Source organism: Phaenicophaeus curvirostris, chromosome 21 (assembly GCF_032191515.1).
Source record: "Phaenicophaeus curvirostris isolate KB17595 chromosome 21, BPBGC_Pcur_1.0, whole genome shotgun sequence".
NCBI lineage: Eukaryota > Metazoa > Chordata > Aves > Cuculiformes > Cuculidae > Phaenicophaeus > Phaenicophaeus curvirostris.
The window spans coordinates 9,229,218-9,250,893 of NC_091412.1; the positions used below are offsets into that span (position 1 = coordinate 9,229,218).

Below are 21,676 nucleotides of genomic sequence, written 5' to 3' on the forward strand. Positions count from 1 at the left end.
TAATGCAAAAGCCCAATTAATTATTCAATATTCTGCAGGGTGTGTAGGAAAAGACTTCCTTAATATCAAAGATGGTTATCGCCAAACTCTATGTTTTACATCAAGACAGATTTTAAGCATTGTTCTGCTTGGTTCCCAGCTCAGTGCATCTCCAGGGTAACTTTTTACAGTGAGGTGATGCCTGATGTTTTGTCTAAGGCCACGTAACCTCAGCAACTCTTTGTCCTCGTGCTGTGCATCAACCTAAACCAAAACCATGTATTCACAATTAAATGGCAGAACTGGTTTTAGGATGATGATAGTTATGTAAAGTTTGCTTTTTCCTCTGAGATTTAGAAGAACAAAGCTCAAGAAGGCAGAGAGCGACAGCCTTGTAGAGAGGTGATCTCAGAGAAAGGATGAACTAGATAGAAAGTAGCATAACCAAAGGGACAGCAAATCTTGGCTGAGCAGTGGGAGACAACATCTCATGCACCAAGATGACATTTTATATGACTACTGGATGCAAAACCTGGTTAACAGAACCACTCTGACTCGCTGAATCAGACCCATCAGAGTGCAACGAGCAGTACAGATGCTCTTGTTGAGGTCTGGTTTGTAAGGTGACCAAAAGCAAACAGATCAATTCAAATTATAACAGTCCTAATTTTTCCAAGGTAGCAGATTGAGAATATCTTTACATTTACATATCCATTCTCTGAAAACCAAAATTCCCACGACCTCATTTAAGGAGGAGTTGGAAATCAAAGACCCTCTAGTGAGAAGTCAGTCCTGAACTGATGAGATTTTGTACCTCAGCTCCCAGGAGAAGGTCTGTGAGCAAGAAAATTAGAGGTCTTTGCTGGGGACAAGGTCTTCTTAACGCAATGCCACTTGTTTACCCCTGGGTTGCCACGTGGCAAGATAATAGTTCCTTCTCCAGAGATTATATTTTTTTCTTGAATAAATACGTTCATACGCTGTGCCGGTTTTATAGAAAAGATGTTCCTTCCTTTAGCAACAGTTCCGTTCACCAATAAAGCTGTACTGTCTGTGGCTGATGTTTCTGGAAAAGCTCAATGATAATTAATAATTAGATGTTGGGTGCCCAAGTACCAAGAAATGCTGACCAACACTTATGAATCTCATCAATTATTCTTAGGAAAGAAATGTACCGCCAACATCATAATCCCTAAGAGTGCTGCAACTATAGTAATTAGTGTTCATTATTGCTCAGCACTAAATGTTGTTCTAACTTCTCTGTCCTGTGCTTTCTGGACAGCTAATTAGATATTGAATTGTAGTGAAAACTCCTACTAAGTAGCAAAAAGCTGCAAGTTTTTCAAATCCTTTGTTAGACATACCAGAATCTGTCCTCGGGGACGAGTTTCCGAGGACAGTGTAGGACTGGATTTCAATCCGATCACAGCTCCCATTTATTACTTTGTTGAGACACCAGTAAAGCTCAGATTGTATCAAAACATGGTTTTGCTGTAGTGGTGCTGTTATTTTGGAAAATTAGGATTCTCTCAGGGTTGAATCTCATGAGAAAGCGGGCAACTGCTCTCGAGCCAAGCAGTGAAGAACAGACAGGGAACAGAACCACATATATTTCTAACTGAAACCTTACGGGAAAAAAGTTTTGAGAAGGCCTGGCAATGAGAATAAGAACTGTTTCCCTGGGATTTCACCTGGACCAAGCTGGCCTATTTACAGAAGTTCCAGTTTCTGCTGGGAATGTTCAGAACATGCAAAATCCCAAGAGTCTGAAGGAACAGACAGCAAAAATATACCAGTATGGCTACGGTTTGAGAATGACACATGGTGTTTATATTTCCATTAGATAAACACAGTATCTAGCTGTTCAAATTCTCTATCTACAATTGGTTTTCATATATGAAATGCAAGAATAAAATCAAATGTCTGCTATGTCTTAGTCTTTGTGAACTCCACAGGTCACTCCGCTCCCAAATGCCTGATTGAAAATGAGGTACGGTCTGTCAAGAAATCCTTTTTCATCTCAATGACAGACGTTACCAGTGCTGAACTGCAGACCTTAAGCTCTTCTTAGACCTAGATCTATATTAATCATTCGTGTTCACTCTCTTACACTTGTTCATAGCTTTAGACACACAAAGGCAAAAGCCTTTGCACCTTGAACTAAAAGCTTTACATTTTATATAATTTATAGCACTGGGAAAAGGTTTTTTTAATATCCCTCTGATGCTGAATTAAAAATAGAATCATAACACGGTGCTTGGAACATAGATTCTATACTTGTTTTTGAAGCATTTCCCCAGCACACACTAAAAAATAGCCCTTATTACCTACTGGAGCACAGTCACATTCTCCAGCGATCCCGCAGTAACGTCTTGGAGATCCTCACAGTGAAATCAAAGCCACTGTCAAGGGCTCACCCAAAATACTGGAGTCCTGAAGAAATTTCAGCTTTTACTCTCTAACAGGGGGGAAACATCAACAGATATGAGTCAGGATCTCTCTGCTGGCCTTGGGAAAATACACTTCTTGCCACGAGGTTGCTGTAAAGAGGATTTTGTAAAGAGATGCAAAACATGGACTCTTGGCTTCCCGTAACGGACAGGCTGGCTGGCCAAAGGCTCTGCTGTTCTCTAGGCAGCACCTGGATGCAGCTCCCTTCCTAAGCAGGCAGGTGAATCACAGTTAAGAAGCAGCTCTGCTGCAGAAACCTGCGGAGTCACCTAAACCATCAACATCTGCAGATTTCTCACTCATTGATGCAAGTGGAAGTCCTTCCTCCCAGGCTCTTCCTACAAAACCAGAAGCTTTTCCCTCTCAAGGTGTACTGGAGCCAATTCCCAACAAGACATTTAAGAAAAAGAGCTCTTAATTGTGTACTTATCACCATAAATATGTAAATGCTGCCCAAAGAGGAGCTGTTTGAAAGCTGAACTTCAAGGAGAGGGCTCCTACTGCAATATCCTTGCCTCCAATTGCACTGAGGTCTCCAATGCAGAGCCAAACACTGTGAAAGGAGAGGTCACCTGCACATTTAAGTGTCCTTTCAAGGTGAATGAACTGGTCTAAAAAACATCTAAGGAGGACATTCGTTTATAGCAAATGTAGCATGAGTAGCCCTTACATGGGGAAAAATCCTGCTGCACACTTACGATGGTTAAAGGAAAATAAAGCCCTAAACAGTACAATAAGAAGCTTAAGATACTCTCAGAACAAAAGCTTGAGCTCTCTGCATCGAGAGCATGCACGTCCTCGCCCAGAAGCAGCATCTCTCAACAGCCCTACGCAAGCGCACACGCTGAACCATGGTCTGTCCTTAAATCAGTAGCAAACTGAGTTGATGCCCAGCTTGTTTCACAGCAGCAACCATCCCATCCTCTCCCCCCTGTTACAGAAAAAAGCCACAAGAGGGTGCAGGTTATTTGAATTCTTCCAACCACCACACCATTTCAGCAGCCCTCGAAGAGGTTGAGGTTAAACATCTCATTCAAAATGACCCAGTTAAGGAGACTTAATCCTGTAAAGTGCATAACGGATCCCCGAGCTGGGGCCCGCAAAACATTTTGTTTACTACATCTCCCAAGAAGCAAAGTTTTCACAGCTACCCGTGCACATGGTTATTCCAAGCACCACAAAGAACGCTGCTTGGCAAATAAGGTCTACACCAACACATTAAGTATGAACAGGGAAAGGAGGTGATTTTATCACACTGGGATAAGAATACACCTTAGGTACAGAATGGGTTTATTTCTTGTTTATATTCTAATGACTAAGGACCGCTGGCTTCACCCCGCAGTCCTCTACCATACAGGGAGAGCTCAGTCAGTGAGAGCCCATTGGAGGAATGTTTTATTTGTCAGTGCTTAGGCATGGCTGGAAAATCCCCAACATAGAGTGTTTACGCTACCAGTGTTTTTACCTCTGTCTCCAGGCGATAGACGTAAACCCTTCCTTCTGCCCCTTGAACGTGATAAAATAGAGCTCCAACAAGGAGAAGATCTGTCACCCCTTCGTGGTTCACATCTAGTGAGCAGAGCTGAGATCCAAAATAAGATCCAACCTGTGCTCCAGAAAAAGCCAAGCAGCTCTTTCGCTGGAATTCTCTATATATAGCTTTGTAGAATTCATGTCTTTTGCAGCAGTAAGGCAATTTTTAGAACAAAACTTCACATATCTACTTATATGTGGATCATTTCCCTATTATTTATTTTATTACAGTCATCCTCAGGGACAGGTCTTGTAACCAGTTTAGCAGTAACAAAGTCATTATTCAAAAATTTGACAGGGGAAAAAGAACACCACAGCTGAGGACCTCTTTCCCCATGAGCCATGAGAACAGAACATAAATACAGTACACCCCATTTAGCTAAGTTTCTTCCTAAGTATTTTCTAAATTTCATGATTTTTTTTATTATGTTTCCAAAGCATCGTGGGGTGAATGAAGACTGTGTAACCCACATTTGGCTGAATGGGGTGCTGGTGTGAGACCGTAAGTGCATCTCCAGGACCAAACTGTACCTGTTCTCACTGCAGGGTTTGTTTTAAGCAGCCATCCTGAAACACCAGAATCTTCCCACCAACGTCTTCGCAGCAAACCTGAGCTGGAGAAAGCAGATGGCGAAGCCAAAGCTGGTTAGACAAGCTCTAAGGCAGGAACCCCGAGTCCCTCAGAGTGCCAAGTTTGATCCCCAACTTCACTGCACAAACACTGAAAGCAGAGTTTGCAAATAAGAGGTAGATGAACTGGTTTTATCCCTCTGTCTCCATCATACATTTGTATTCCAGTGGTCCCTTTTGGATCAGCTCCAGGATCTGACTTCATGATTTCTCTGTCTGAATTTCCCGTATTTATCTCTCTGGCTAGACCTTTTATGACCCCAGGACTCAGCCTCACTTTGTCGCCAGATCTATTTAAATCACTTAAAGTAACGGCTTATAAACCTCACTTTGTATTTTTTGGAGCACTGTTTCAAGGTGCCCTGAGAGATTTGCCTCATAAAATACTTAACCATGCCTCTAGCATGAAAACCCACTCCTAGCTCCTCCACTTCTCTCTTCAGCTCCTCCTCAGCTCACTAACATTTAATTCTTGCCTTAAAATATTTAGAATTGTTGCCAGTATCACTGTGAAGTTTAAAAAGCAATAATTATGGGAACTAGGAGACTTCCCATACTCCACTAGAGCTCTGATCCACCCAGCCTATCAGGTTGTGAGACTGAGGAGGAGGTTTCAAGGAGTCTGCTAGTGATATTTTAATAAAACTGCAGATGCAAAGACCTACTAAAAGGTAAACATGAAGGAAAATTTTTAGCAAGGTCTCCATTTCTGTCCATCAACACCTTTAGCACACCTGGAACAACAGCAGCTGTCTGGAAAAGCCACTAGGGGCTAGGTTCATGCTGTCCACCTTGTCCTTTGGTGCACGCTAGGTGGACATGCCACAATCACATTGAAACGTGTGCGGACTGACCCGAGAGCATTCACAGCACGACTTAAGAGAGAGGTCAGTTCTCTGATGCCTCTCATGGTCATTTTTTAATGCAAGAGCCCCCCACCCTCACACACAGAGAACACTCAGTGGTCCCCTTTTATTTTGTATTTTATTGGTGTCAGAAACATTGACATTTTATGGCAGGATGCCCAGGGTACGTTAAAGGACTCTGCATGTCTCTTCTCCCATCAACCAGCAATTCTTTGGCTTCTGCTGATCCCTCATCTCTCTATACTGTGACCCTAGTCTGGACCCAAATTACTCCCTTGCAGTTTGTGCTACCAGAGTACTGGGTAATCCAGTCTTGTTTGGATGCAACGTGTTGTTATTACAATACTAAACAAGCTGAAATAGCAAATGCTGAGCAATCAGAAGAGTTAACTGCATAAGAAACCTTTTGGGAGGGGAAAGAGTAGAAAGATGTTCCAGAGACATGGACCTCTTTGCCCAGAAAGTGTAAAGTTTCCCAGCATTCTCAGAAATGAGCACGACAAATCACAGCCGCTCTCTAGCTGCCTCCAGCTCGCTTCCGCCAAGGGTTCCCTGGGTTTACCAACCATCCTCGCAGGCCACAAACACTGTAAAACTCCCAACTCATGAATCCAAACTGAAAAAAAGACTACACCAGAGGAGGAAGCAAAGCAAACAGTCTGTGCTCTCAGATTTCAATAACTGATAGGTGCCAGCCACGAGGCAGCTGCAGACTGAGGCTTTGCCTGGTCCTGCTTGGCCCCAATTTTATTGATGCTGCTGAAGCAGATGTGAGGTTGCAAAGTGGAACCATTTTCTTTTAAAATATGTTCCCTCCCACCCCCAATTTCTTTTTTTTTTTTAGTCCCAGAGCAACAAATGAAATTTAAGTGCAGCAAAGAACACAAGTGTTACCCAGCCACAGGAACAGCCCCGCTGAGCAATTCACCAGCTGCATCATTTCAGAAACAGCTCTGTGCAGCTTATGGAGACTTACAGAAAGCATCTGGTCTTTGTCTGAGCCCTTTTGGTTGTCATATTTCAAAGACTCCCTTTGCTAGCTCCAAAGGGAATGGAAAGTATGCTCTGTTGCAAGTGGGGTCACGAAAAGATGGAGAGGGAATCAACTGAGACACAGATTCACCTCCTTAAACTGGCTTCAGCTTCAAAGCACATACTGAAAAAAAAAACCAACAAGAAAAAAAAACATATAAAGCATTTGAGGAACAAGAAAGCATTGCTTCTACTTACACCCCTGCAGAAAAGGGCCTCATGGGGAATTAGGAACCACACAAAACAGACGTTAAGTTTTAAGAAAATTATACTGATAAGCAGTGAGACAGATCCCTGGGCAGCGGAGCATTTGGAGCTGGTACAAGGGCCTCAGAGAGCAAGGACCAGGCAAAGTGCGCTCAAGCAGAGGAGTTTGGAAGCAAAAACCAAAAAAAAAAAAGCCCTGTCAGGAACCGAGAGACTTTGACCAAATCACACAGGAGGGTTCGAGCATCCATAACCCTGCATGGAAAGTAATAAGAGCTGCTGGCATCTGTTCTCCACATCTTGTCTGGGCCCTCAGAGTTTGCTCGTACGGAGCAAAAAGAGGAGAGCAGAGGAATAGCTGTGGTTTCTAATATTTGTGAGAGGCTTCTCTTTCCTCAGAGGAGAGCACTGCAAAGGCTCCCTGTTTGTGTAGGGATGGATTCACATGCACGTGGGTTGATCCATCACAAAAGGCAGAAGGCAGTTCTGCTGATAAATTCTTGTTTAAACGACTGAAGTGTTTCCTGACAAAACATTCTGATCAATTAAAAATGGATCCCACAATCCCGCTGATCCCTCAAATCTGTGAACTAGCTTGTAAGTCCTTCCTCTTGCAAGGAACTGCAGACGTGCCACAAAATAAACCCCAGGCAGCCTTCCTGTTTGCAATGTGACCGAACCGGGAAGTGGTTCAGATGGTGAAACTAAAGAGGAGCCTTGTGCTTCAAGGATGGAGAAGACCATGAGGTTACTGGTAGTCTCAGTAGTGCTAACTCAGCTCTACAGGAGGGACCACACTGCAGGGAGGTGATAAAGCCTCAAAAATCTCCTTTTTTTCCATAGTGCAAAGATCAGTCCAGCCTGGGCACTGCTAAAGCTTCTGACCAACCTGACACATCCGTTTGCTGCACCCGCCTGTCCCTGTCTGCTGTCCTCCAGCTTGAGAGGGCTGGGAGCAGTGGTCTGTGACACATAAGGAACATCAAAGTCCCATTTCACACTGGGTCCTAGACGTTTAAGAACCTTTTCATGCAGATCAAAAGATAAACTCATACTGCAAGCTTAAGAAAGGGATTTGGAGAGAGGCAGGTTATTGTGAAAGCAAATTGTCACAGCCCACAGCTACTGAAACCACAACCAGTCAGCAAGATCTCTCTTTTATTGTTTATTAAGACTCCAGGCAGGGCTGGCAGAGCAGATTCTGCATTTCGTGAGAATCTCAAAGTGTCTCTCCTGCTGCAAAGTGCCGTGCACAGCAGCAACGTACCATGTGCCAGATGATCTTTTTGTGCAATACGAGCCCCTTGCCAAATCTTGGGAACACTTAGGACAAAGCCATAGATGGAAAAAGCAGCTGAAGGCTTCAGAGCACAAAAAAGCAGCAGATGCTGGAGTGGGAAAAGTTAGTTACAATTCCGATACCCAACGCAGTGAAGCTGCAGAAGGAATTGCCCACGACAGGGGAAGAACCTGCTAGAAGTGACAGGGAATAAGTTTTCAAAGCAATGATTCTGCTGCCAGTCACATGCATGTAGTAAGCAACAGGATTAAGATGATTCTCTCCAAAAGACAAACCTCCTAGCTTCACTGAGAGTAGAAATGAGAGGCAGATTTTGAGTTGCATAGTTTATCTTACTGAAGGAAAGATACTGCCAACAGTTGAAGCCTGCGGCTTTTTCAGGGGCATCACCAGCCATTCCCTTCATGAAAAAGGCGTGCGGTGCAACACCAGCTGTTACACTTTCAGATGTGGCTGCACAAACTCATATGAAGTCAAGCAAAACAAGAGCAAACTTGCATTGCACCAAGGTCAGCACAGCACTGGGTGAAACATAACCAGGAATTTCATACGGCTGTACATCCACACTGGTCCCATCTTCTCCTACATTTTGAGAGAGGCTGAAGTTCTGAAAATGTACCCAAGGACGAACATTTTCAATTAAGTAAACTTGGTAAAATGACAGTTTACAGGAATACCACGTGTTATTCTTTTTAAATACAGGCTGAAAGTGAGACAGCTCATTTTTATCTCTTTTCCACAGTGTGCTTCCCACCCTGCCCGAGGCAGCGTGCACGCTGCAAAAAGCAATAAGGTCCTTGTAATCATTTACAGCAACACAGGACGCCCACTAAGACTGGCAGGAAACGTCAAGCACATGATGCATTTTAACCCATCTGCCTCTCAGAAGCTCCATGCAGGATTCTGCTGCTGTTCTCTACAGTCAGAGCAACCTGTGAAAGACGGATGTTTCAGAAATTCACTGCGTGAAGTTACAGGTCCAGTTAATCCATGTCACTTCCGTGCTGTTAAGCAGAAGTGCGCATTGCAAAAATTATTTTGTTATAATACCCTAAAATGGGAATTCTGATGTGGGCTCAACACCGAGCACTGCAGGGTCTGACACAGAAACTCAGCACGTCTCTTGATGACCGAAGATTAGTTATCTGCTCTTGTCCCACACCAAGTGTTTTGCACAGAAGCCAACTCCATCCTTAGCGACTTTTTATGATTCTTCAACACTCTCTGTGCCAAAGCACCTCAGTGAAGTCCCCTGTGGTAAAAGAACAACACTCAACCCGTTCTTAGACAGGTCACTCCATCCTTTGCTTCTCTACGGCAAAGAGCATTGTTTCTATACAGCTCAGAAAGCGCTGCCTTCCCAAAGACCACTCCCCACTGCCCCAGAGATCTTGCTCTTGCACCTTTAGACATGGTACTAAGAAAGTGTCAGGCAGAGAAAATTGAGTAAAAATAGTTTCTTCAGAGGAAATTAATTATTAAAGTGCATGAAAGTATTTAAAGCCACAGGTTGAAACACAGTCTTCGATGAAATGCACTTTAATCCTGATAATGCCATCAGTTCTTCCAGCTGCTATAGGGAGAACCACTCCATTGAAGATGGGAGCAAGGTTGAAATCCAGAAAAACCTGCTAAAGATTTCTGGGTTTTCCCCCCAGAGGCATCATCTCAGTTGCTGATAGCTGGGGCTGCAAGAGTGACTGCTCCTCTGAAACAGCTGATCTCAAATGTTTCTGAGGTGTCCGTTTCAATGATCTTGTCTCTACAGCAGGAGACAGAAGAAGAGCAGCCCTTCATCAGCAGGAGGCTGACAAAGGGACAGTATTTAGAAGGGCACAGGTTTGGGAAAAATCCAACATACACCAGACAGTATTTTAAGTGCTGCAACCTCCCCAGCCCTGGAAAACTGGCACCTAGGAAGAACCTGTGCTGGAAGAGCAGGAGACTGTGTTTAAATCCAGTGGAGCTTCTGCTCAAGCTCTGCCAGGCTGAACAAAGTATTTCTAGAGAAAGGAACAGCTCTTTATTTTCCACACAGAGCTGCCTCCTGTGTAACAAGGGAAGCGAACCTAACTATCTTAGGCAGAATTTGACAAGGTTGCCACTGTTAATGCCCTGGTTTGTGTCCTAAAAGCCCTGTGACTGAGGCACTTGCAGTATGAGTGGGCCTAAATTTTACCTTTCCTAGAAAAAGCACCACGCGCTTGGGCTACTGAGTCAAAGGGAAGAAAAGCCTTTACTTTTCTCAGCTGCATTTCCTGCTCATTTCTACCAGAGGCAAGTAGAGTACAAATGGCATCTCCTTCACTCTCACTATTTGTTCCCAAACTCTAACCAGGTCCACATCTCCTCTAATTCTTTATTTTCTCAGCCCCCAAGAGACGCTCCTGAGGGACGCTGTATGGAGGCCATTTCACGAGCAAGCTCACCTGCCAAACTTCCTATTACCAAAGATAAAACAATATGCCAAGAGTAGTTTCTGAGCAGGAAGCTAAAAGGATACTGAAGACATTTCTTCATTATTTAATTTACCTTCTGGATTTGTTTCTGAATCACTGGTGTTTCCAGGGTCTTCCTTAAGAACTCCCACGTCTTTTGCCCAATTCGTCCATTTAATTTCCTCTACTCTGGAGAGACAAAATGTGACACTGATGCATGAGGCACAGCATTTCTCTCCAGATCTCACTGTCAAACAGCATCCCCACCCAGCTCACCCCACCAACACAATCCCAATGGTTTGGCTGTTGCAACAACACCCTACAGAGCTTTTCTTTGAGTAAAGACCTTCAGTAGTCTCAGCTGCACAAGGTAAGTACCTTCTGCCCCAGCATATTGTGTGCTGGTCTTTGTTGCTTGTTCCTCCTAGAGAACACACTCAATCAAAAGGAGGCTCCTCTACATGCTCCATAACATCCTGGAGTTGCAGAAGCGCTGCCTGCAGTCCAGTTCACTGGGAGGAGAAGGGTTTGTCCTCTCTCCCAGCCCCTACCTGTGAGGAAGGGTGCTGCCACCTTGTGAACGTGCACTCCAGTGGCATGTTCTGAGCGAAGGGGACCCTAGCCTGCACCCCTCCCTGCATTCCTCCCAGCAAAGCCCGCCCTGGGCACAGTTATACTTGCAGCATCATTGCAGACGCCCTGTCACCATAACCGCTTGCACAGATGTGGGTTAATCAGGACTTTTTTTTGTGACAGCACGTCTCAGGGACAACTCAGTGGCTCAACTAGCTCTCAAACTTCTAGCATTGCAGTCACCGACCCCTTTGCACGCACCCAGGATCGTGCAGTTGAGTCACTGTTGAGTCAGTGCTGAAGTTCCCGGTGGTGGTTCGGGGTTACCAGCTTTTGAACTCGGGAACCTGTTACTAGGCTGGAGGGCAAGGGACTATGGCTCCTGTGTCTCACCTGAAACACCACCTCTCATCTTTCTTATTGAGGCCCACTGACATGAAGCAGCCAGATCTCCTCTTCCCACCTTGGCGCCAGAGCCAGGCCTTCTCTATTTCTAGAATAGCAATAGCCCTCTGAAAGAAAAAGCTCATGTCAGAGAGAAAACAGGGCACAGAGAGCCCAGTTCTTCTTTTTGATTACATCTTCCTCATTTAGCATCTACTTTGACTTATAAAATTACTTTGGAACCCAATCCCAAAGTGTCCCTTAGCTTAATTGTACCAGTCAGTTACTTTCTGAAGTTACCTACACACGTGGATGTGGACTGGCTGGTAGCCGTGCAAATAGCAGCAGTTTTAAATACATTTGAAGCATGACAGTAGGGTTTACCCAGAGACTGCCAAATTCATGCAAAAGAGAAGTTTATAGTCAAGGCTTAGGACAAAGACAGACACCGTCATCTCTGATGCTACGAGACTCCAGTAGGAGCTTGGACCATGACATAACTGCTGAGCAGCACCGTGTCTCACCTGCAGCTTCCAGACACTTTTGCTATAACCAGAAATACCCGTGACAGTCTCGCTCATGAGCGCGATCAGCATGTTGAGCAAAAGAATGTACGTGAGGATCACAAAGAGAAGCAGCAGGAGCATGACAAAGTATCTGAATCTGGCATGTTCGTGGAAGTCCAGGTCGCCCATCCCGATGGTGATCTTGAAGAGCTCCAGGGAGACGCTGAGCAGCCCGCCGTACATCGCGTGGTTCCCAGCACTCTCCAACTGAGCAAGAGATTTGTTCTGAGGGACCAAAGGAGCATCCCCCATCAGTGTAACCAGAGCTATGAGAAAAACAGAATGTGAATCCTCCTTAGAAAAATTTACAGCCCGGCCTACAACCTGAAGCTGATTAAGTCCTTACCTGCAGCAAAGCCAAAGAGGAAGATCATATAAACCAAGAGGAAGCGCAGCAGATCTCTCAGGATGGTCTGAAACACAAATCAGGAGGAATTGCCATTCCTTATCTCACATGAATTCACCAGGATGATCTTCTGTTCTCACACATGATAAGCCAACCCCAGCAACAATACTGAAAACAAGCTGGAAAATGCTTTTATCCAGTTTAATAAAGTACTAATATAGGTTAAATTATTTCCTCAGGTAGGCAACATCATTGGCAGCTTCATCTGAGAGACCTACACGAACTTATGTTTGTATGAATAGGTTATTTGAAACAAATATCATGTCAGGTCCCCATGGCTGTTTACGGATTGTTTCAGCACGTACATCTCTTTCTTTTCCATCTCCTTCTTTTCCATCTCCACTGGGTTGCACACAAATGGTGATCAGAATTCTTCCCTAGCATTCATTTCACCTCTGCTTTGTCTTTTCTTTCTAGTCTCAGACTCCTCTCCAGACCAGGAAACACTTCTCAGCCCAAGCACAGACATGCCAGGGAACTCATGCTGGTTTTGATCGCTGGGTTTGAGTTGGTTTATGAAGACAGAAAACTAGTGGTTTGCCACAATTATACTTCCTTGGAGACACTGATCTAATCTCCTTCTACAACATCTTTACTTCCATAGTCGGTACGTTAAGTTCTACTTATGTTTTTCATGGTCCCTCTTAAGACCAGTTAGAAGAAAAGTAATTACAGGACTTCCTCACACCCAAAAGCTTTTTTCTCTCCCACTACTGACCTTTTGTATCATGACACTGTAGATCCCAGTGCGCTGGAAGCCCCGGGTGTAATACAGCATGTTCACCCATCCCAAAAGCAGCGAGAACACCATCACTGCCACGTAGTTTTCTGAGCTTGCACCATACAGGACTGCTGAGAGCAGCAACGAGAAAGCCTGGATGAAGCTGGAGAGGAATAGAATGAGTGACACAGCGACTTGAGCCCACAAAAGGGCCCATTTGTGGATCTGTTCTGTTTTGCAAGGAAAAGCAAACACATTTTATGAGGCTACAAGGAGCACGCGAAGTGGCAGTTAATCAGATACGCAGCGTATAGAAGCAAATCTTGCTACAACCAGACCCACAAATTGTTGTGCAATCTGGTTAACCTCACAGCATGGGAACCCTGACCTGTTTGATATAACTCACATAACAGATATTAAATGGAAAAAACTGCTAACACTTATGACCACACGCACATGCACGCACATGCACCTCTGCACATTTCTCCTCAGAAAACAGACGTTTTCCTTTCACCAAATTCTGAGCCACAGTGACTCAAGAACTTGAGCTCTTTTTCTAACAAGTTTATGTTCTTAACTGTGGAATAATTGAGAACCTGACCTTCACTGTGTTCTGCTACAAACCCACAGACAGACCCTACCCCAAGTCCACTACAGCAGAGGGTTATGACAACATGCAGCAGGAAGGAGAAGCAAGCAAGGAAGGGATGGAAAGAGGAGACAGTGGCAGAGAATCGACCTTTCCTGCTCACCGTCTCTCTAGTAACGTTAGGACAACTTAGCTGCACACAGCAGAGAACCAATTTCACCCATGCTTTCATTGTGCAAAAAACCTCAGGAGACATACATCAAGATCTCAATGCAGCTGTCAGAACACATCGTCTTCAGGGACTGGCGTCTCCTCCGCAAGTACAGGCTCTAAGAGAGTAAAATCAATAGCAGCCATTCATCAAAAAAACACGGAATGCTAGGGAGGGATTCCTGCCCACCACGGTTATTGCTCAGGGGGAAGATTTGCTCCATAAGCTCCGCTTCATGCTTTCATCTTTAAGAGCCCAAATCTCAGCTAGTCATCCTTCCAAGATGAAAAAAGGTCTTACTTATAAAGGGGAAGGATAAACAAGGGCTGAATCACGGCTCAGCTCAATGTCTTTATTAAGAGACTGCATTAAATGCCAAGGATGCATTTTAGTACCATAAATCACAGCAATCCCTCACAAATTTTTGCTGCTGTGAACCTACTTTTCCTCAAGCCCAGCAACCTGGCTTGTGCCACCTCATCACTGCTAGATCGCGCTGGCACCGCCAGTGTCTCCGAGCAGGATTCCCTTCTGCCACCCACTCATACACATCCTGATGTCAGAACTGAATCCGTTGCCTCCATATCAGTGATATTTTCCCTTTTTTATCTTCCTCACAATGAAACTAGATGAGAGATCTCCATACCTGAGCAAAGATGAGATAAATGCCTCCTAGCAAGATAATGATCAGTCCGGAGACCCACAGGAAACCTCCCGTTGTGAACTCCACTGGAAATGAATGCTGCAAGAAAAAAAACAAACCCGAACCACTAAAAAGAGGCAGAAGCAGTGATGATAACCACCCCACAGCTTTTAAACTCTGCTCCATCCATTCAGACCTTTCCAGATAAAAGAAGATTCGACCTACCTTTACCCGTGAGGGCTGATAGTATGCGATCGCGGTAAATATGATCATGAATGACAAGTATGAGACAAAACTGAAGTAGAATCTCTTGGAAGCAAATGTTTCCCATTTTTGCTGAAGCAGTTTGTTCAGTGGCTCCAAAACCACCATCTTGTACCGATTCTATGGAAAAACAAACAACAAAAATGCACTCAAATGTCAACAGAAATGCAAATTCTCCAGAGGTCTTTTCCAGGGTTGGAGTTCAGTGGCTCCAAATAGGGTATTGCTAAGGGTTTATTCAGTCAGACCTTCTAATATCAAAGAAATCAACCATACCACAAGAAGAGGGGAGACTGAGATGGGATCTTAGGAAGAAATGTTTTGCTGTGAGGGTGGGGAGGCCTTGGCCCAGGTTGCCCAGAGCAGTGGTGGCTGCCCCATCTCTGGAGGTGTTCAAGGCCAGGTTGGAGCCCCTGATCCAGTGGGAGGTGTCCCTGCCCATGGCCGGGGGTGGAATTGGATGGGCTTTGAGGTCCCTTCCAACCCAAACCATTCTATGATTCTACTATTCTACATTACCTCTGCTTGGCTTCATCAATGTGTTTGAACACACCCAGACTTAGGACAACCAAAGGATCAAAAATATCTCTCATATTATAGATTAGAGACATACCAAGCAGCCTATAAATAATAAAATATGCCAATACTTCCATCGTGCGTTTATTTTCAGAAAAACGATGATGTGACACACCACATTAACTTGCAATGATTTGCATAATTATTCAGCAAAGGCAGAAAAAATATTGCTGTCTTTGACTTCTAGTACAAGCACCCACCGGTGTGTCACTGCTGTATGCCAGGATCTCCAGCACAGAGTTTTCCTCGAAGCTGTCTATAGAGGACAAGTCATAGAGAGACACGTGGATGGGTCCGTAAGTCCATTCAGTGAACTTGCGTGAGAGGTGCCTGTACATCGGATCTTTGATCTCTCTTTGGATGATGTGCTTGAAGATCTGAAGAGAAACCAGATGCATACCAGAAAAATGCGTATGTCATGAAGGTGTAGAATGACACCAGCATAACAAAATCACCTTCAAATAAAGGACACCTGGCTTTTGGCATTATATACTTTGATATATTCAAACACCAGACTATCTCGCTAAAAGCAGGCAATCTAACTATATCTTGGATCAGCTCTTCCAAGAGTAGAACCAGTTTTGGTCCAGATCAGCTGTCTTGACTGGGAGAAGAGCAGCAGCCAGCTCAGAGTCTGTAGGATAAAAACTGGAGTGGAGGAGGCCTCCTTTATTGTCTCCCGTGGCACTGCTACTGTCAGCAGCATTACTACGGGCTGGGTGCAAGATCATCAAGCCCCACTGCTATGCTGAGGGTGTATGCTACAGTCTTTCTTGTTTCTCAGCAACCCCAGGGATTCCCACTAGTTGTCTTTACCTCCACTTTGCCCGTTTTGGCAGCAAGCTGCAGAGGATTTAATCCATCGTAATTCACTATCTCCTCCAGCTTCCACGTTGGGTCAACCTTCACTCCTGCCTTCAAGATCTCAACATATGTTGTGCTCACAAACTTGGTGTTCTCCTCAGTGTCATCTGCAATCATCACCAGGGCATGGAGGACTGTGTTGCCCTGTGTATCCTGCTCCTGGAGCCTGGCTTTCTGGTGGGGATTGTTTAGAAGGTATTCCACCACCTCAAACTGGTTGGTACAAGCAGCCAAGGAGAGGGGAAGTTCACCTGAAGAGATCAGGGCAATATTTGGAGGGGAAGCAGAAAGGGGTGAAAAAGAATTAAAGAAAAACGAAAAGCAATTCTAGGAAAATATATTTAGTCTATAGTTTAACATCTGGCACACAGAACAATTTCTTTCTCAGTGTCACTAGATTCAAAAAAGGTTGCAGTAAACAATTATTTCTGGAAGCAGCCAGAACACCTTCCCAGAGCCCTAATTTAACTCAACTAACCAAGTATTTGTCTCTGTCTGAAGCTCCTCAGATGGGATTAAATACATAAAACCAAAGATGATGGCAAATGCTCATTGGACACTTCAGCCTATGAAAGGATCCTGCCATTCAAATAAGTAGAGAGCTTAATTGCAGGACAGTGGAGATGGCAACCCAAACAAAGAGGGGCAAACCCAGCTGAGAATTAGTGGCATCATGTACAGTAAGGCAATAAAAAAAGTGAAGGAACGTGTTCCACGCTGACTCACCAAAATAAAAGTAAACACCTTCTTTCTTCTTCCTGAAGAATTCACCGTGGGCTCTGGCATGGACATCAGCTCCGTTCTCTACTAAGAGTTTCACTAAATCTAGGTTCCTTTTCTCTATGGCAATGTGGAGCGCTGTCTGGCCTATGGAAACAGGCAATACCTACCGCTCAGTGCCACTATCGGAGGGAGCAGGCAAAGGGCACTTCAGCAACGTGCCGTTTCAGCAGTGGCTGCATGTTTGATGGGAATGGTTAGACTCAATGATCCGGTGGGTCTCTTCCAACCTGGTGATTCAATGATTCTATGATTCTGCACAGCAGCCCTGCGGTCTCGGTGCTGGGCACTGGGTGGGTGGCAATTAATGACTTGCAACAGAATTCATTGGAAAAGCACGTTGCAACCGCTGAGTCAGAAGACAAATCTCAAAACTATCAGAAACTCAACACAAGACCAAGCAATTACCACTGCCTGGTACTGAGATCCCCACCAGCTCTGAGAGGGTCAAGACAACCATCCACGTACACAATTATGCTGCGCATCTGCTATTAAAGAGTAACCCAAGCAGCAGAACACACTCTTTAATAGTGACACGCTGTATTTTTTTCACTTTGAGATGTGCTTTTTAACCTTTCCTCTCATATTAATCATGCACCATTTCTATTTTATAGACCAGCAACAAAGCCGCAGAAGTGTAGAATTCAGGCTGAAGAAGGTGCAGTACCAGAATCAGAAATAAAAGGTGAACAGGCTGTTACTGGAACTGTACCAGAACTCTGGAACTGCCACGCTGTATAAATCTTAGCTCCCCTCTTTTCCCTTGTAGCTGCACATCTCACCTGTCTAACGAGGAAGCTGCTCCAGCAGCATCAGAACAGAAATCTTACCTCTGTAGTAGCAGTCAGAGCACGCCACATTGACAAGTGGCCTGGGATTCTGTGTCTTTTGGTCTATTTCCAGCAAAAGTGGGATTGTGTCATTCCTTCCATTTTTTAAGTTCAACAGGGCTTTCATTAAGCAGGTCTTCCCAGTCTTTGCATCTAGAAGAAAAAGAGTTTTCAATAGGTTGTGCGTGTACTTTGCACACATCTGTATTACTTGATTCAGCACAGAACTATCTCTGTAGAATCAAATACAATAATTATTTTAAAGGCCTTTCTCAGTATTGTTAGTCTGCAGTAGAGGCAAAAGCCTTAGAACATACAGAATTAATAGTGTTCTCCATCCTCAGGTGGGCATTAGGAAAATAAAAGAATGGACAGAGAGCTGGAGGAAGCAAAGAACCATGAGCAGGTTCCCCTGCTTCCCTCCTTCATTAACAAGTGCTGCCTCTGCTAATGCTGTTTATGGAGCACCGAGCAGCAATCTACCTGTGTATTCGGAATTGGTGAGAAATTTGGAGGTCCTCCTTAAGTACTCAAGCAAACCGTCCAGTGCCTCAGGGCTGCCCCTGGAGACTGCGCTGAAGAGCCTGTCTCTGTCAAAGCGGTTCGGGTCCTTTTGGCTACGAAGAAATGCAAAGCGTTAAGAAGTTCTGGAGAGCAGAAGACAAGAGCACATAATAACTTCTGGTGGGATGGTGTAAGAAAGGAGGAGGCAGAAAAGTTTGTCAGAAAAATCAGGTATCTTATTTTTGAGCCAAGGGAAAAAATCAAGACCGTTATTTCCCAGAATTCTCTCAAGTGGCTGCTCCTTTCATCAGTTGGAGCTCTTCCCAGATCCAGCCTGATGTGCAGCCATGGAACACATCCAGAGCACAAAGACAGAGAAGCCCAAGATAGCTGCAGGACCAAAGTCGGTGCCATCACATGGTGTGAAGCACTCTGTGAGCTGGTTTACATCCCTCCCTGGAAAGAACAGCTCAGTGCACGGGGCTCGTACACCCAGCTTGGCCTCTCCAGTGTTAGTTCAGATATACCCAGAAAACACCACGCCACGGACAAACCTTCCAAGTGCAGAAGGATTAATATGTCCCCTTTCTGCTTCTAATTGCCTCCCAACAGATGCCTGTAATATTCCTACCTCACCACTTCTAGTTTAGACTTGGTAAAGTCTTTAGGCCCCTTCCAGCAGGGATCAGTACAGATCAACTGGGATTGCACTCTTGTAACACCCAACTGTTACTCACTTGCTGACGAGTCCTGGTCGATAGTTCAGATTAATCTTGACTTTAGGAGGAAAGTCACTGCTCTCCTTCTGATAAGGTGTCTCCAAGGGTCGTGCCTCTCCCTTCTTTCCATGCCCTGATCTTTCTTCCTTTCTACTAGGTGCAGGTTTATCGTCATGGACACTGTCATCTGTTTCTAGCAAACCGATCAACCTGTTCCTCTGACCTGGGCCTGGCTGCCCATTTGTGAAGTTATCCATTTCTAGTAAAGATGGTCTTGCAGATCACCAAAGACGTTCCCTGCTAGGACAGCAGACCTGAAAGGGAGAGGGAGAATTAACACAAGCTGTTCACAAACCTAGAATGTGTTCGGTGCAGCACATTGGGGAAAGCACGTTTCTAGGTCCAGCATTCCTACAGTTGGCTACGGGTTCCTCGAGAGAGGGATTCAGTAAAACTCTGCACAGTAGGAGAACTTGAAGAACGGAGTCAGGCCTTAAATAGGGCACCTCTGGAGAAGCCGTTCCAAAGCAGTTCATGAAATACAGGCAACTGGTCTGCAGAACATCCGAACCCCCTTTGTGAGATGACCTCACCTGTTGGCAGCAGCACGGGCTCCTTAAATAAAAGGCAAAGTGAGTGGATCTTTAGGAGACTATGATCATTGTTCTTGTCTCTGTGCAGCCAACATGGGCTAGTCACCAAGTGGCCAAAAAGATAAGATTACCTGCAGGCCCTCCTTGGACACAGTGGAAAGTTTGTTCATGCTCTCTAACCATTAAATTATGTCTACAGGGAAAACAAATGCACAAACTATGTTCCAATGATGCGTTCTCACACTTCATCACGGGGCGAAATGAGTGGGATCTCCCCAATGTTTGGAGTTGTTGGTTATCCACACGAGCACAGGCTTCAAACTTCCACCTCCACGGCAGGGGCAAACACAGCCCCCAGATGCCACAGGGACACTCTCAGCTCTCCTTAGAGCAAAGCTGCATCCAGATCTGCTGTATGAAGAGCATCAGTATTCATCAGAGCAGCCAGCCAGCCCACTTCTCTCATCTAACATATCCTGTACTCATTTTTCACTCTTTTGAGGCTTATCTTCATACATATCTGGATACATCTCAGACCCACACCCAATGCTAGCGATCTGCGGTCAGCAACTGACTGCAGATTCTCACACGATTTGTGAGGCAGCAAGGAAACATCCACGATTACCAACCTGAAGCAGAGGTTTTTTTAATAACTCCTCCTTATTCACATGCACTCCCTCCAAACGGTTAACAGGTTCTCTCTGAAGAGAAATCTCCTTTGCTGGGACTACAGCCGGACTCCATCGCCTGTACAAGCAAAGAGGTAAATGGGCACAGCATAAGCATTCTGGCTTGGATTAGGATATGGAGAAACATAGTTCTAGCCACAAAACAGCCACAAAACATCTTTATGTAGCTCACAGCAAGAAATCCAATGGCTGATGACAAACTGTTATGATAATTCAGCCACTCAGTTTAGTCTGCGCTCTAAAGACAAATATTCCTCTGCACACACAGACATACACCCTATCAACCCATTTCAGGCTTATTTCCTCCCCTAAAACACTTACTGGTACGTTTGCTGGTTCTTTAAAAGGATATTTGCACTTCCATAAGAGTTGGCTTGTGCTTTTCTGTCTTCCTTTTCCCAAAATCATTTCTCAGCTGCAGTTTCCATCTCTCCACAGTGCTCAAGAGAGTTATTTATTGTCAGTCTTGTACAGACAGAGCGTCTGGTTTAAAAGCAAAAGCAAAATTGTCCTAAAAAAAGAACCCTATAAGATATACATCCACTTTGTGCATCCCTGGGAAACACAGAGAGCACTCTCTGTTTGCCAGCTCAACTCTGACTTTTCCACACGAGCCAAGTCGTTTCTCTCTGCGACTTTACCAAGCCATTTTGAGTAGCGCAGCACAGAAAAGCTCTGCTGTCAAAAGAGGAAGAGCACAGCACTTACCCCAAGTCGCTGCAAGCTCCACCCAAGAACCGATCTGACAAGGAGTCCCAGTGGATCCTTCTGAGGGTAGAGAATCTCTCAGTAGAAGTCAAGTCAAGTCGCATACCAACAAGTGTTAATAAGCATGAAAGCAGACCCCAAATTATTCACATCCATGAGTGAGAGTCCTCTTCTTCTGCAGAGAAGACCCCGCTCATACTAACACTCTATAAATGGCACAGAGTTGAATTCCTAGTTGGTGGTGGTCCATGAGAGAATCCAGGCTACTTGTGAGAAGGAATAACCAGGGATTACTGCTATTTACTCAACTGTACAGCATTTTGCAAAGCAAAGAAGGGCTTGCACAGGAAATGACTAGATGAATTCTCAGTAAAAGAGAGAGCCAATGAGTGCAGTGCTCTTATATGGGAACGCTGGCTGGCTATTGCAAATTCATAACGCTTAACCCCTGCCTGCACGTATGGAGGCGACGTCTCGTGGCTTTCAATAACCGCCTGCTGGGATCTCAAGGGAGGCGGCTGATGTGACCCTGAGAGTGCTAGAGCCCGTGGTTTAGTTGTGAGGTTTGTCACAAGGCTCCCTCAGCCCCAGGACAAGCAAGTATACGCCGAAACATCGAA

The 21,676-nt window shown here is 44.8% G+C and overlaps 1 protein-coding gene and 1 long non-coding RNA gene across 5 annotated transcripts; both read right to left on the reverse strand.

Moving 5' to 3' along the window:
- Nucleotides 1-2,319: 2,319 nt before the first annotated feature.
- LOC138729658 (uncharacterized) lies at nucleotides 2,320-5,520 on the reverse strand. The gene is made up of 3 exons (XR_011338926.1): nucleotides 5,328-5,520; nucleotides 4,495-4,577; nucleotides 2,320-2,437 (listed from the first exon to the last, which is right to left on the reverse strand). It is a non-coding gene; the product is annotated as an uncharacterized lncRNA (long non-coding RNA).
- A 3,136-nt stretch (nucleotides 5,521-8,656) lies between these two features.
- Nucleotides 8,657-21,444, reverse strand: TRPV2 (transient receptor potential cation channel subfamily V member 2). 4 transcript variants are annotated; one of them, XM_069874058.1, is made up of 16 exons: nucleotides 21,057-21,444; nucleotides 19,085-19,380; nucleotides 18,327-18,460; nucleotides 17,844-17,996; nucleotides 16,960-17,100; nucleotides 16,186-16,484; nucleotides 15,570-15,746; nucleotides 14,755-14,913; nucleotides 14,533-14,628; nucleotides 13,934-14,004; nucleotides 13,084-13,249; nucleotides 12,306-12,372; nucleotides 11,918-12,225; nucleotides 11,403-11,521; nucleotides 10,531-10,625; nucleotides 8,657-9,760 (listed from the first exon to the last, which is right to left on the reverse strand). In XM_069874058.1, exons 2-16 carry the CDS (start codon nucleotides 19,321-19,323, stop codon nucleotides 9,630-9,632), a joined length of 2,355 nt encoding a protein of 784 aa, XP_069730159.1. In that variant the 5' UTR covers nucleotides 19,324-19,380; nucleotides 21,057-21,444; the 3' UTR covers nucleotides 8,657-9,629. The 4 variants fall into 4 exon arrangements, with proteins under 4 accessions (XP_069730159.1, XP_069730160.1, XP_069730161.1 ...); XM_069874059.1 differs by lacking the exon at nucleotides 21,057-21,444 and adding an exon at nucleotides 20,670-21,029; XM_069874060.1 differs by lacking the exon at nucleotides 21,057-21,444 and adding an exon at nucleotides 20,289-20,357.
- Between the last annotated feature and the right edge of the window lie 232 nt (nucleotides 21,445-21,676).

Coding starts and splice junctions, on each gene's coding strand:
- TRPV2 (XM_069874058.1), bottom strand. CDS start 19,323: ATGGATAACTTCACAAATGGGCAGCCAGGCCCAGGTCAGAGGAACAGG. Junction 15,747..16,185: donor CCAAAACGGGCAAAGTGGAG/GTAAAGACAACT, acceptor GTTTCTCTTCAG/ATCTTCAAGCACATCATCCA. Junction 9,761..10,530: donor TTCAGAAACAAATCCAGAAG/GTAAATTAAATA, acceptor CTCCTGCTGTAG/AGACAAGATCATTGAAACGG.